The sequence below is a fragment of the Orbicella faveolata genome, unplaced genomic scaffold (genome assembly GCF_042242905.1).
Source record: "Orbicella faveolata isolate gen_17 unplaced genomic scaffold, um_ofav_v1 contig_26, whole genome shotgun sequence".
In the NCBI taxonomy this organism is placed as follows: Eukaryota; Metazoa; Cnidaria; class Anthozoa; order Scleractinia; family Merulinidae; genus Orbicella; species Orbicella faveolata.
The window spans coordinates 15294911-15309054 of NW_028301554.1; the positions used below are offsets into that span (position 1 = coordinate 15294911).

The 14144-nt window shown below is 39.8% G+C and overlaps 1 protein-coding gene across 3 annotated transcripts in view; it reads right to left on the minus strand.

Moving 5' to 3' along the window:
- Positions 1 to 14144, minus strand: part of LOC110050108 (protein mesh-like) — a 55181-nt gene that overhangs the window by 13012 nt on the left and 28025 nt on the right. For all 3 annotated transcript variants that reach the window (XM_020755987.2, XM_020755986.2, XM_020755988.2), the window contains exons 3-17: positions 12974 to 13111; positions 11367 to 11529; positions 10401 to 10664; positions 9706 to 9955; positions 9132 to 9307; positions 8794 to 8950; positions 7755 to 7987; positions 6538 to 6749; positions 5730 to 5946; positions 4976 to 5101; positions 4337 to 4606; positions 3888 to 4061; positions 1914 to 2090; positions 907 to 1080; positions 297 to 470 (exon numbers count right to left, since the gene is read on the minus strand). In XM_020755987.2, coding sequence (XP_020611646.2) covers positions 297 to 470; positions 907 to 1080; positions 1914 to 2090; positions 3888 to 4061; positions 4337 to 4606; positions 4976 to 5101; positions 5730 to 5946; positions 6538 to 6749; positions 7755 to 7987; positions 8794 to 8950; positions 9132 to 9307; positions 9706 to 9955; positions 10401 to 10664; positions 11367 to 11529; positions 12974 to 13111 — 2905 coding nt within the window. The remainder of the gene's footprint in view (positions 1 to 296; positions 471 to 906; positions 1081 to 1913; positions 2091 to 3887; positions 4062 to 4336; positions 4607 to 4975; positions 5102 to 5729; positions 5947 to 6537; positions 6750 to 7754; positions 7988 to 8793; positions 8951 to 9131; positions 9308 to 9705; positions 9956 to 10400; positions 10665 to 11366; positions 11530 to 12973; positions 13112 to 14144) is intronic.

The following is a 14144-nucleotide window of genomic DNA, read 5'->3' on the forward strand; positions in this document are numbered from 1 at the left end:
TGAAAGGTCTAGGGTCAGTGTGTTAAATAGCTTTTTAACAGGCTTTTTAGTCGAGGATGGGGTGAAAACAAAGGGAAGAAAGAGGATGAAGACAAAGGAGGGGACTCGCCCGAACCCGCACCCCATTCCCCCTCGGTGATTTCACTCTCAGCTAGAGTTGAACCCTCTCAGCCGCGGTCGAACCCTTTCAGTTGCAGCCTGTTAACAGGCTATGTGTTAAATGAGGACAATACAGTGGGTGAAGGAGTCATGCAAAATATATCCCATCAATCTAGTTACTAAACCAAATGACCAACCTATGAGACAGCTTGGAACCGAGCCATTCCAGTTTCCCTGGTCGCTGCAGTACAATGTGTTTGTCCCTACAAGTGAATATCCCGGTTTGCAGCTGAACTGGTACTGTGATCCCTCCACCGAGCCCCTTCCATTGACAAAGCCATTTGCAATGGATGAAGGAAGGAGGGGACACTCTGCAGGAAAAAAAAATCTGGTTAGATGATGCATAGAAAGCTGGGAGGTTAATAAACTTGACCAAAGTGAAAGCAGGAAATTGAAAATTGTAGAGCGTCGTTGCCGTATTCGGACTGCAAAATAGAGCCAGTTACATGTTTTAGATTTCATATCAGACATATCAAATGCTTTTCTTCTATGAAATGCGAAGCACCAATTTGTACAACACGTGGGCGCTGAGGCCCTGAGAACCGACAGTGAATGGGTTGTGAAGTAGTCAGATCTCTTTACCTCTGGTTTTCCAACCCGATACCCAGGTCAGCGTGCCTCAAGATCAGAAATTGTTTCTGTAGCCTCTAATAAAAAGCACCATTTTAACAATGACAATTAAGAAGAAGGTGACGTAATCCTGGAGCGTTGTAGGTAATTACGGCTGTTCAGCCTGCTATCTGTTACCTCTCAGACATGTAGGAACACTAGCATTCCAAACTCCCTGCTCAGTACACTGTAAAATGTCGTGGCCAACCAGAGCATAGCCATGGTGACAGCTAAACCTCCAACGCGAGCCTTGGACATGACCTGAACCATGGACGTCGCCATTTGATATGGATGAAGAAAGCACTGGACACTCTGGAAGTAAGAGAAGTTACTGTAGGTCAAAGAACGCCTGTGTGAACGTGCCCTGAACGTGCCCACTATGTAATATAAGAATGCCATCATCACTCTACCCACGTAAAATCAATTCTTACATTGATTCGATTTAGTCAATAATACTGTCCCAGTAAAACTGGTTTATTTATGCTTTGCAGTGGCTAACGCTATACTCAGTAGGCACTAAGCAGGCCATATAACTTTACTTGTAGTGTATTTTGTGGCAAACAAATAAAATAGACAACATACATACATACATACATACATACATACATACACTCACTCACTCACTCAGTCACTCAGTCACTCACTCACTCACTCACTCACTCACTCACTCACTCACTCACTCACTCACTCACTCACTCACTCACTCACTCACTCACTCACTCACTCACTCACTCACTCACTCACTCACTCACTCACTCACTCACTCACTCACTCACTCACTCACTCACTCACTCACTCACTCACTCACTCACTCACTCACTCACTCACTCACTCACTCACTCACTCACTCACTCACTCACTCACTCACTCACTCACTCACTCACTCACTCACTCATTCATTCATACATACATACATACATACACACACACTCCCCACACACACACACACTCCCCAGCCCCTCAATCTCCAGTTTTTCTACGACCCTCCCCGGTTTTCATGGCTGTTCATCGCAAAACTTAAAATCTATCGCAAGTAACTCCCGTTTTTGTTCAGGGTTACCCTAAAACTTTTCCTATTAAATGAAGTCAGACACCATGCCCCTTAACAAGGCATACGATAAATGATATGTGGTCAAGTTTGTTACCTTTCAAACAGCTAGGCGTAGTGCCGTTCCAGGAGCCATGTTCCGTGCAGCTGACTATAGCATGGCCGTGGAGTGCATATCCATCGTTACAGGTGAAATAATAAGTTGAACGATAAACACTGCCATCTCCGTCGACAACACCATTATTGAGATTACCTGGAGCAGGAAGCGGACACTCTGTCGAAGAAAGCAAAAACGGGCACTTAATCAATCAAGTCCAAGGCCAAGGGTTTTGTGCGGGGAGGGGAGGAAGAGGATCAATAGGGAGTTTAAGAAAACCGCAACGGCAACGGGAACGTTGCTAAGCAAAAGGATTAATGAGCAGGACAACGGCTGCGCACATGCAATTCTTTGCACATTTCTTTGCCGTCCTCTGCAAAACAATAGGGACCTTACGCATATACGACGGCGACTGCGAGGTCGACGCCTAGTAAAAAAATTTGTTTCTATTTTACTTTGGAATTTCGCATTTATTTGAAACTATTCAGTGTATCTCTCGGTATAAAAACTTGCCCCTGTTGCATATGATACGAATACGTTCAGGTCCAAATAGAAATACGAAAAATTAGCCGTTGTGGTTCACGTTCTCCAGACAACGCAGAATTTGGTCATTTCACGTTGTTGTTTTGCAAAGGACGACAAAGAAATGTACCAAGAATTATAATGCACGTGCACAGCCATTGTTTTGCTCATTAAACCTTCTGTTTGGTGACGTTCTCGTTGCCGTTGCCGTCCTGTTTTGCGTAAGGTCCCTAATAACGTGAAATGACCAAATTCTACGTCGTGTGGAGAACTTGAACAACGACGGACGATTTTTAAAATTTATATGTCAAATTTTACGCTGTGTTCCACATACAGTTTCGATATAGTTCTGAAACTGAATCTGGAACAGGGCGAAGCATTTGAAATAAAAATAAAAAAAAATTAGCCGTCGTGGTTCACGTTCTCCAGACATCACAGAATTTGGTAATTTCACGTCGTTGTTTCGCACAGGACGGCAAAGAAATGTACCAAGAATTCTAACGCACGTGCACGGCCATTGTTCTTCTCATTAAACTTTTGGTTTGCGACGTTAGGGAGTTTAAGAAAACCACGACGGCAACGGCAACGGCAACGTCGCTAAACAAAAGGTTTAATGAGGAGAACAATAGATGTGGACGTGCGTTATAATTGTCGATACGTTTCTTTGCCATCCTCTGCAAAACAACAACGTGAAATGGCCAAATTTTGCGTTGTCCAGAGAACGTGAACCACGACGGCTAATTTTTTAAATTTTTATTTCAAATGTATCGCTGTGTTCCAGATTTATTTTTGCGATAGTTTTGACAGTGATAAACAAAGTAAATGACTTAACAGTATCGCGAGATTCGTAGGTAAAATATAAATTCATTTTTTAATCGACGTTGTCCTCGGCGTCGGTGTCGTGGTTTCGTAAACTCCCTAATGACTACAATAAAGCGCGATAACTTAACGAGATAGGTGAGAGAGTGAACTGGCGAGCTCAATCATAACAGCCCTACGCACATTTAAATTGTGCGCAGAAACTCGGACAACAGTTACAAGGGACCCTTACAAGAGGCCAAATGGAGTGACTGTACTAAAACTAACGCACTCCACCCACTGTTCACCGTTTTAACTTTTACGATAACTGCAGAAATTCTCGCGCGCCTATTGGCTAATTTTCATTGTCAATAAGCGGACAGACACATGAATTTATAATTTATGCGATGAGTCAACGACCGAGAGCGGACAATTTGACAATTTGTTATTGTAAAAAACAAATCGACATCAGTTTTTCATGCGTATGACCTGTTATTGACAATGAATTTCGTCATAACATTGTCAAAATTGATCCACAGCTACGTTGACAATGTTATGACGAAATTCATTATCAATAGCAGGACAGACGCATGAAAAACTGACGTCAATTTGTTACATATACGTTAACAACAATAAATCTGCAATTGGATTCACCTTTAGGCAAACAGTTTGGGGCTGATCCGTTGTAAATTCCATCTTCGCATGTCACATGATTAGACCCGTTCACGACAAAACCCCTGTTGCACTCAAACGTGTAATCGATTCCACCCTTCGTGTCATTTCTGTGAACAACACCATCAGCTAGCTGAGAGTCCAGGGGCACACAAGCTAGGAAAGAAAAGCATGTCATCATAAGTAAATACACGATTATAAATATTATTTCATAACAAAGGATTGGTGGATCTTCCAAAACGAGGTTTTATATGTAACAGTGCCGAATCGTGATGTTAAGTCATTTTCAAAACAATACATACTGGGCTTTGAAATGACCTGCTGAGGTCCAAGCAAGATCGAAAAAACCAATTGGCTTTTTGAAGTAAAAAAAAAACTATGTATGCCTACGCAAATAAGGAGATCGTAAAGATAAAATATTATTCATTAACCTGGTTTAACAGTATCGTTTACCACCGCGACAAACTGAGTGACAGTTTCTTTAGTGGCTCTTCCGATGCGCACTTTTCCAGTTGTAAAAATATCAAACAAGCATTCTGAGTTTTCTCCACAGACGTCCTGAGCCTCTTTCTCCAGCGCTTTATCGGTGAACTCCAAGCTTTGGCTGTCAGGAAAAATTGGCTGGTAACTTGGATTGTGGAATGTGGAGTGGCTTTGTCCTTGCTGGTAGACAAACAGAGACTCTTCTGGTCTGGTAACCCCTTAAAACGGGAGGTAATGGTAACAAATTATTAAGTTCACCCATGTTCCATCGTTAATCGTTCATTTGTAAATTTCTAGTGTAAAGTGAGAGGGGGTATAACAACTCCCCAGGGATTATATAAACGTTTGCCACAGGACCAGGTACCATCTTCGTCAGGTTTCCTCACAAATTCTCTGATACCTATTAATCCTTCGTGGCGTTGAGGGTCAACGTAATTGTCTTGCCCATGATCTTACCTATCAGCTGCTACTCCATCCACAGAAATTATTATTTTAACATTCAAAGCAATTGCAAAAGAACAACCATGAACCCAGCAGAGTAATAAGAGTTCTACCAAACTGTTCTGTAATTATATTGCGTTACGTACATAGCTGTCCAAAATCCCTGTGTATAACTTCAAGGCTGGAGTTTGTGCTCAAGAAAGTTCCATCAGGTCGAAGGAATTCTGAGGCTTGACTGTCATCCCAGTAGCCAAGGAGGCCAGTTGTATTCCCTATGATGAAAAACTAGTTTCACATTGTGATTGTAGCTTTTTCAATAACAAAGCTAGAAATGGTACAGTCAGTTCCCCGACCCCGAGAGAAAGACTGGAGTGGTCGAGAGTGATCTAAGCGCTGGCAACATCACTCCTAGTCACAAATAAGATATTTACTAAGAGAAAAATCATTGTTATTGGCCTTAATTACACTAGAGACCCGGACGAAGACGTTGAATGCGCCTACCATAAAAATACAACCAGGAGTGAAGACAGGCAAAATCCATGCAATGATAAGTTAGACGTAAAAGCCATTGTCTGCTAAGTGGGGCTAACTCAACTACACTTATAGAAGTCAATGAGAATGTCGAAGGAATGGAATAAAGAGCCACTTTTATATACCGAAAAGAGAAATAACATACAATACAGTTGGACCCCGCTAATTCGAACTCGTTTATTTCGAATTTCCCGTTATTTCGAACTCAAAACCATTTCCCTTGGATTTACCCTTCAGTCATTTACTAAAGGATTTTTCGAGCTCCCGCTATTTCGAACTATTTTTAGTTTCCCCTAAGAGTTCGAAATAGTGCGGTTCAAATGCAGCTTCAAAAGAACGAGACACAGAAACGGCAAAACAGACTTCTACCTTTGAAAATTGTCGGTACCAAAGTCACGAGACCAAGCAGTTCTTGTTGTCCCTCTACGGTGACGGAGATCCCAGAATTGAAAATGGCAGAGAACTTGGAGGTGTTAACATACTGTAACACAGACACGCCGTTGAACTCCAAAAGGGAGAGCTCGTCAAAAATGACTGCTTCACCATTCACCAAAACGTCAACCAACCCACGACCATTCAACTGAATCTGAGTCAACAGAATAAAATGCCTATTCTGGTTAATTACTGTACTTCGCGTCAGATTTGCAAATATTAAACACCATTATGCCTGTACTAAACTATTACTGTAAGTATACCTTTTACTTTTACTTTTACTTTTACTGTAACTTAGCCATTCAGCTTAAAATCAGTTTTAGTCTTTCAAGAAATGTTTGCATTGGGGATTTCCTTTTATCCTTTGCTATATCCTGGAATTTTATCAAATTTAGGCTGCTGGCTAGACACACTCAGATAACTATCTTAGTTTACAAGGAAGCCATATTCCCAGCAAAATACATTTTCTGAATGCGATACTAAATCAGTGTTCTTTGACAACTTGTTTGCAAACGCATTGATACAAATGGAAATAACCCACAAAATCCCTAATTTAAATCACTGAAATTGTACTACAGCCGCAAATCCCTGAAGCCACCCCCATCCCCCCTGTACCCCCACTACACCCCTCCCCATTATTTTAAAAGCTGCTTTCCATAGCGTATAGTATATATTGAAATACTATGCACTTCCAATCCTCCGTCATCATAGATAAACTTTACCATTAAGCTCATTATCTTCTGACCTGTACAGTATCTGATCCTTGCTCCTTGGCGGCAAATGCTGTGTAAACAGTGGCACGTGATAAAGATCCGTCATCCCCTACGAGAGGTTCCATGCGCCCCTGCAAAGCGAAGTCCACCCCACTCACTTTTAAAATGAAATATTCTCCGTAACCGTTAAACGTGAAGGGCGTACCATCCAACGTCACCATGTGTGGGTCACCAAATCCAGTCGCTAAGAACAACAGAACGACTTTTTCAGTACGATAAATGGAGACAGGCGGGTTTATAACTCTCAGTCAACATATCCTATCTTTGAAATTTATTAAAATTGCAGAGAAGAGTTCACGTTACGCTCCTTGAGAAAATGAACTGGGTTTCTTATCCATTGGTTAAGGTGACTCCTCAGAAATAAAAGTTACCGAGCAATTTATTTTTTTGAAACTTTCCCTGAATGTTCCCTACCAAGCACTATTTTGAAAAATACAGTAAAAAGGATAGGTCACCTTGCTCGTTTAAGAAGAAACGAGCATTTACTTCGCTGTCGAGCTTAGTAATTGAAACCCCTAATATTCTTGTTTGGTAACAAGAGTGATAAGAATAAACTAGTTTAGGCTTGTGTGTATTCCAAGAAAATACACGTGACAAGTAGGTCATTCCATGGTATACCGCGAGATAGCAATGCATAACTATTTTACCATGCCACAGCAAATACAGTAGCCAGTGAATAAGATTTTAACACATAATGCGAAGGTTGTGTGTAACACCGTCTAGATGTACAAACACAATGGCTTTCCTGTATTCTGAAACTCATTGGCCGTATTTTCTATAGTTTTGTTCCAAAATAAACATTGTTGGCCATTTATACTTTCTTCTTTAACTTCATTTTTTTTTCAATCCTGCGAGGTGCATAGGGAAAGTGCCAGGATATCTACTACATGTACAAGATAGGATATTACCATTTTGATGATCAGAAACTCTTGAGTAACGTGGTGTAAATAGTAATGACGAAATCTGACAGGATCTCAGACAGTTCATTTGATTCAAGTCAAAGATCCTTAGATGACTATAAAACTGCTAAGCAACGGGTATATTCTGATTCTTCCTAATTTCTGAAGATTTCTGCTTTGGATCTTGCATTTTATTTTAAGAGTTGCTGTTGTTTTACTTTTGTCCATTTTCATTTATTGCAATTCGCATCAACCTCTTTGCTACATGAATTTTCATAAGATAATAATACCAGGTCTCGGTGCTTGGTATTGTGATCCATCATCTGACGGCCGCTTTTCAAAATACTTCTCACAGTTGTTCGTCATTCGGCAGCAGTCCTGGTACGGTACAATGTCGTGGAAGAAGTGGGATATCACAGGGACACCAGCATTAGGATGAACTCGATCAAGAGATCCGGCATGTTTACCCATCATCAAGTTGCCAAAGTTGTTATAGCAGCACTGTTGACCTGCACCCATGGCACTAATGTTAAAATGGCAGCATAAAGAATGTATAAGAATGAAGGAATGCATGAGTTATGAGTTTTCTGGCATCTTCATGTCCCTGTGGCAGAGTAATCCCAGAAACATTGGATGGGGATATGCAGCTCCCTTCCCAAAACCCTAACCCTTCTTAAGACCAAAATCCGTGTCGGTTTTTCTGACTCAAGACTAGAGTGCAAAAACCATACCCTATTTGAGACCCAAATGGGCAAAATTGATACCCTATTTATGACCAAAATGGCTAAAAAAACTACACCCTTTGGGGCTGCACATACCTATATAACCCATATAAGGAAGTACCCCTCTCTGCCACCGGGCTAATTGGAATGAACACCAAAAATACCTCCTTTCATCCCGGCTCTCCCTCCCTACCCCCCATTTTACACCTGCTATGTAAACTACTTCTCTTCAGATATTTTGAAAGCAATGATAACACTCCTACTGGGATTAGAATGTCAGTGTCAAATGAAAGTCCTCGGCGATAACCTGGGGCTAGTGGATTTTCATTTGGGCTAGTGGATGCTGTGCATCACTTGCCTGTTGAGTGGGCAAGATAAGTTTTTTGGGAAAACGTTTAGAAGAAATTCAATTTTTTTATTACAGACTAGTACTGTAAGAGATGAAGTTTTTGAGGCTACTGAGAAAGATTTTTGGGCTGGTATGTACATCATAGTTATAGTTATTATTACAGAGCTAATGCCGGAAAGGCAAGCTTGCAAATCTTTTTTTTTTTTTTTTTTCACACCTGATTTATGCAAATTGTACATGTAGAAATTAAAAGCTGACCTTGGATTGACCATTTTAAAACAGTGAACAGCTCCTTCATGGTAGCGAGCACATCCATCTCTATTAGATGGATTGCACTCTTCATCCGACATGAAGCGCCCTCGATCAGCCATGGCTTGCGTTAAAATCCTAGGACAGGGCTGCAGGCTGGAATCACCTTAAAAGAAAAGACAGGCATACACTGTAGCTTTGAAATGAATGTTCATCTTTTAACAAAACAAGGGAAAATGTATACATGACTTTTGTAACATTCTAGTCCAAATAGGTGTTCAACCAACAAAACAAAACCCACTTTGGTTGACACCTAACATGATAAACCAAACGTTTTATACTGATACCTGTCAATTTATCTGGGCTGGGTTCCTTCAGATGCCACTTGCTACACCTATCATTGGCCCACGGCATGTTTTTCCAGGCAAACACATCACTCCATACCCACTGTGACTGAGAAACATTACTACCACTGCTCTTCCTTGACACACGAACAAGACTAATAAAGCGATCCTCTATGTTTCTGGTTCAAATATGAAAATTGAAAAAATGTTACAATATTTAAGCTTACTAAATAAATGGTCGGTCACCATAATAAAAGGCAGAAAGAATAAACCTGCACGAAAATACTTGAGGAAAAAAATCTCCACATTTTCTTACATCATCTCAACAAATCATCTGTAAAGTTTGGACTAGAAGTTGAAATTCCCACATTGTTTACCAGTAACTTGTTTTTTGGTTTACTACAATCGCTTTGAATTTACTGGTAGCAAGTTTTCTCTAAAAGTTTTTTTTTTTATTAATATTATTGGAAAAGAAGAACTTATAACCTAGATTCAAAATAGCTATGGAAATCACCTCAGTCATTGGGTGTGTAAGCTAGCAATATTTAAATCTCAAGGCCAGAGAGCCTCGTCTTACCCATCTCCTTGCCCAGTCGTAACAACAAACTGGCTGTGACCATTATTCAACTGTGAATCCACTGTCGTATGAAAGCTATCCAATACCAGTACATCATCTTCATCCATTTTATAGCGAGCCAAATCAATTGATACTTCATCATCAAGACTGCCAATGCTTTCTGGGCTCCAGCTGATATCCACTGAGGAATCCTCCTCCCATGAATCCCCATCTGTTCGTTGGACACCAGGAGTATAACGATTGATTGGGACTGAAAAGAAGCATATGTATGAGGCAACTATTTTCCAAAGCCAAATTGACTCGATATCATTTTTATAAACTTTCTCTTTGAAGATCCAGTGAATGTTGTTCCCTTGAAGAGCAAAGCTGTCACAGGATACTTACAAATTGAGAAATAAAAGTAAAAATCATTTCACTACAAACCTGAGAAAGTGAGTGACTATTCTTTTGATGAGACAACCAAAGACAAGCTTTGCAGCAGGCCTAACATTAAGCGTTAAGCTATTCATTCCAAACAACTTACTTATTGAAAGCTTCACAGGAAACTGTATTAATAATGCTATAATGTCATCCATAACACAAAATCAATGACAATATTGGCAGCAAGAATTCAATTTATTATATTTATATTTTTGTTATGTGGGATAATTTAAGGTCACTTTCACTAGATAAATTATATTTCAGCATGAAGTCACCTGAAGTGTAAACTCCAATATAGTCAAAAGAATTTCCACCATCAATGGACAGTTTGATTGGTAGCCTTCCTGTCTTATTCAGCACTGGTACAGTGACTGAAGACTGCAGTTCACTCCCAAACGTAGCATTTATGTTGATCTCATTATCAATCTGAACAACGATGTTGTCATCTGCAGTGAAGCAAGGTCCACTCATTTTGACGTTCGTTCCTCCTAACATTATCCCTGAACGAGGTGAGAGGGTCAGAGTCTTAGGACCTGAATCTGGAAATTCAAATAAAAACAACGATACAGCATGAAGATCGGAATTTGAGTGCCCAGTAGTTCTAGGTGAAGGTTAAGTCTGCAAACAAGCCGAGTGGTCCATCAGGCCGGCGCTTATCTCCAGTTTCAGCAGCATGAAGTAAGTAGAGGTATTTCTACTCCCACTGGATGGGATGCTGGTCCATGGCAGGGTTACCCCCCCAGCATTAAATTCACCAGTACCCATTCATAGACCTGGGTGGAGAGATCAAGGCACTGTAAGGGTAGAAAGTCTTGCCCAAGAACACAGAACAATGTCCCTGCCCAGGGCTCGCACCCGAAGTGCTCAATCCAGAGCTGAGTGCACTAACGATGAGGGCACAGCACCTCCCCCTGCCTTAGCTCTACAGGAGTTAAATGACACAAATGGCATTATAAGCTTAACTATACATGTACTATAATTTCAAGTTTCTTGTAATAAACTGCTCTCCTCAAGTGTTTCACTTACAAGCCCAACCATTAAGCTAACCATGCAGTACTAACAACAACTTCTTAATGAATTACAAACTATGCCATTGTTTTGTTCAGTTATCTGCTTTAAACTTCCAAAGTCACAAAACTATTTTTGATGCAAACATTTGGCTGTAAAAATAACACTTGATACCATTTCACTATTTAATTTGCAATTCCTCCCCTCCCTTACAGGTGGTTGACAGATTGTACCTCTTGAATCACACCCTCCAGCCTCTACACTAGCTTCATCAGTTCGGAACATCCACTGCCCAGCACGAGCTACGTTTGAAGTCGAGGGAAGGTTGAGAATGTCATTTGTTCTTGAGCCAGGAATAACAAAAAACCTGATACCATCTCCTGCGTTGAAACCACCCTACAAAGTAGTACAGATGATAAATCGTAGGAACCTTTTAAAGCTTTAAAAAGCATTATAAAACACTTTTTCAATATACTCTCAAATTTGAAACAAGCAAATTGACACACGTAAAAGGCACAGTTCACTGCAGCCCCTAGCATGACTCTTTTATTTTTCAATCTTTTCTAGAACATTCAAATAAGTATAACTACACCATGGACTAGATGTTTCAGAGCAGCTGTTTGTAAAACTAAACACCTTTTTTCAATTTTTATAATTCATTTTAAACTTTTGGAAGGATGCACATACAATAAAGAACCTTTTTATGGTAGATTGAAAAATAAAAGAAGGGGAGGGTTTTAGCAGTCCTCAAATGATATAGACCAAAGTCTTACCCTTTTTAATCAAAACCTCAATCAGACATTGGACGAGCATATACTATGAATTGAAAGTTCTACTATTCTGTATCATCCTCCAGTAACCTGGAGAACACTAAGAAGCTGCATAAGTTAGCCAATTTCCTGCGAGTCTGTTTACCTTGTAGCCCAAATTGACCTTCTGTTCAACTGGGTTTGGTTACATGTACATGTGTGCTCAAATTTCCTTTACAGTGCGATTTCTCAAACCAGGCCACTTGGAAAAGAGTTCTTAACAAAAATAAAAACCCAACAAAGTGCGAAATTTTGGGAACCTTAAAGGAAACTCTGCCGTTTGTTGATTGGGTTATTTTCAATCCTAAATTTTGTACACTTTTCAACCATTTTGGTTTAATTATACAAGTGAATATATGAAAGATCATATATTTGAACTGCAGAGAAAGATATGAAGACATGATTGATCATCACAGTTATACAGACAACTTAAGCAGTTGTGAAATTAAAGCCTCCAAAAAAAATTCAGGCCAGAATGAGATTCGAACCCATGACCTCTGCGATACCAGTGCAGTGCTCTACCAACTGAGCTATCAAGCCAACTGGGAGCTGGTCACATTGTGAGTTCCTCGTACCCCCATAGATGGTGAAGAATACAAGTGGATAATAATTATATGAAAGATCATATATTTGAACTGCAGAGAAAGTTTTGGTTTAGTTGTCACAAATGAGTTTTCAAGCTATGGAGCGATTTTTATAATCACCATGATAATTCGCCATCAAGGACATAATCTCTAATAGAGTATATAACACAGAGGAGTTGATAGTGTCTATGTTTTCATGTCAAACAGATCATTGATTGGTTAGTTTTCTTTGAAGTGGCCCGGTTTGAGTAGTCGCGCTGTAAAGATTGAATGTTAGGTTTTATGTTCCCTTAAAATTTGTGTCCTTAGCAAACTTCCCCTCTATTCTCAGCTTCATAATAGTATTAATAATAACAATAAAATCTTTATTTATCCTGATGAAAAACCGATCAGCTGAACCTAAGGGAGCAGCTGGTACAAACTAGTGATTAGCAACCTCTGACTGACCTGAGCAGGGGTGCCACCCAACCCATCATCATCATCTCCTCCACTGGCGGTTCCAGTTGTCCACACAATCACATTGTAATTGAAGATGGCAAATGAATGGCGTCCATCAGTGACCAGTACTGCTTGAAAGGTGTTAACCTACATGAATCAGGAACAACAAAATATCACCTATTGGGATATAACGCTGTATTTACTAGTCCCTTGGTTTGAGAGAGACTACATTACAAAAAAAAAATTGCATGCTTAAATTAAACCTTAAGATAAAAAAAACAACAACAGGACCACGAGGAATGAATAGGCCCTTTGCAGCTGGGGTCACGTGACCACGTTTTTTCTTTTAAAAATTTCTATTATGGGCTATAACTTAAAGAATGCCAGAAATGGAAAGAGCATATTAAAAATACTAGAATGGCCAAGTTTGAGGTCCCTTGCATTAAAGAGTAAATTTATACGACAGTTTGAATTTTCAGAAAATTTAGAGGATTTGTATGGAAATTATTGCTGGAGAGCAAGGCCTTGCTCTCCAACAACTTTTTCCATACAAATCTTATTTTTAAAAAATTCAGACCGTCGTAAAATCTCATTCTTTATAGACGGGGGCCTCAAACTTGGCCATTTTGGTATTTTCAGTATGCTCTTTCCATTTCTGGCATTCTTTAAGTTATAGCCCACAATAGAAATTTTTTTCAGGAAAAATGTGGTCATGTGACCCCAGCTGCAAAGGGCCTATAGCCTGCTATTACTTACTATTCAAAGATGAGAAACTCAAATTTAAATTGGCATTCGACAACACCTTCTTTCATTTCAAGTTTAGGCTAGAATCAACAAGCCCAATCAAAATTATTATTTTAATGCGAGAGTGGAACTTAGGCAAACTGGCTCGTGCATACTAAGGAATTTTTACATACCGATTATGATGAAAGTTGAAGGTCAAAATTGGCATAAATTAAACATTCCCGTCAAAATATGGTTATCATGGAAAGTTCAAGTTCAATCAGTGTTCAACAAAAATTGGTAATCTCACACCAAATTGTTCCATGATAGGTACCTGTATTTTGGCTCTAACCTAGTGTGAAAAACTCAGCTGATGCAAAATAATAGAGAACAAAAGGAAAAAGAATGAGGAAAACAATGAAAACAATAGGTTTGTGGGGCAGTGTTCTTTTGAGAC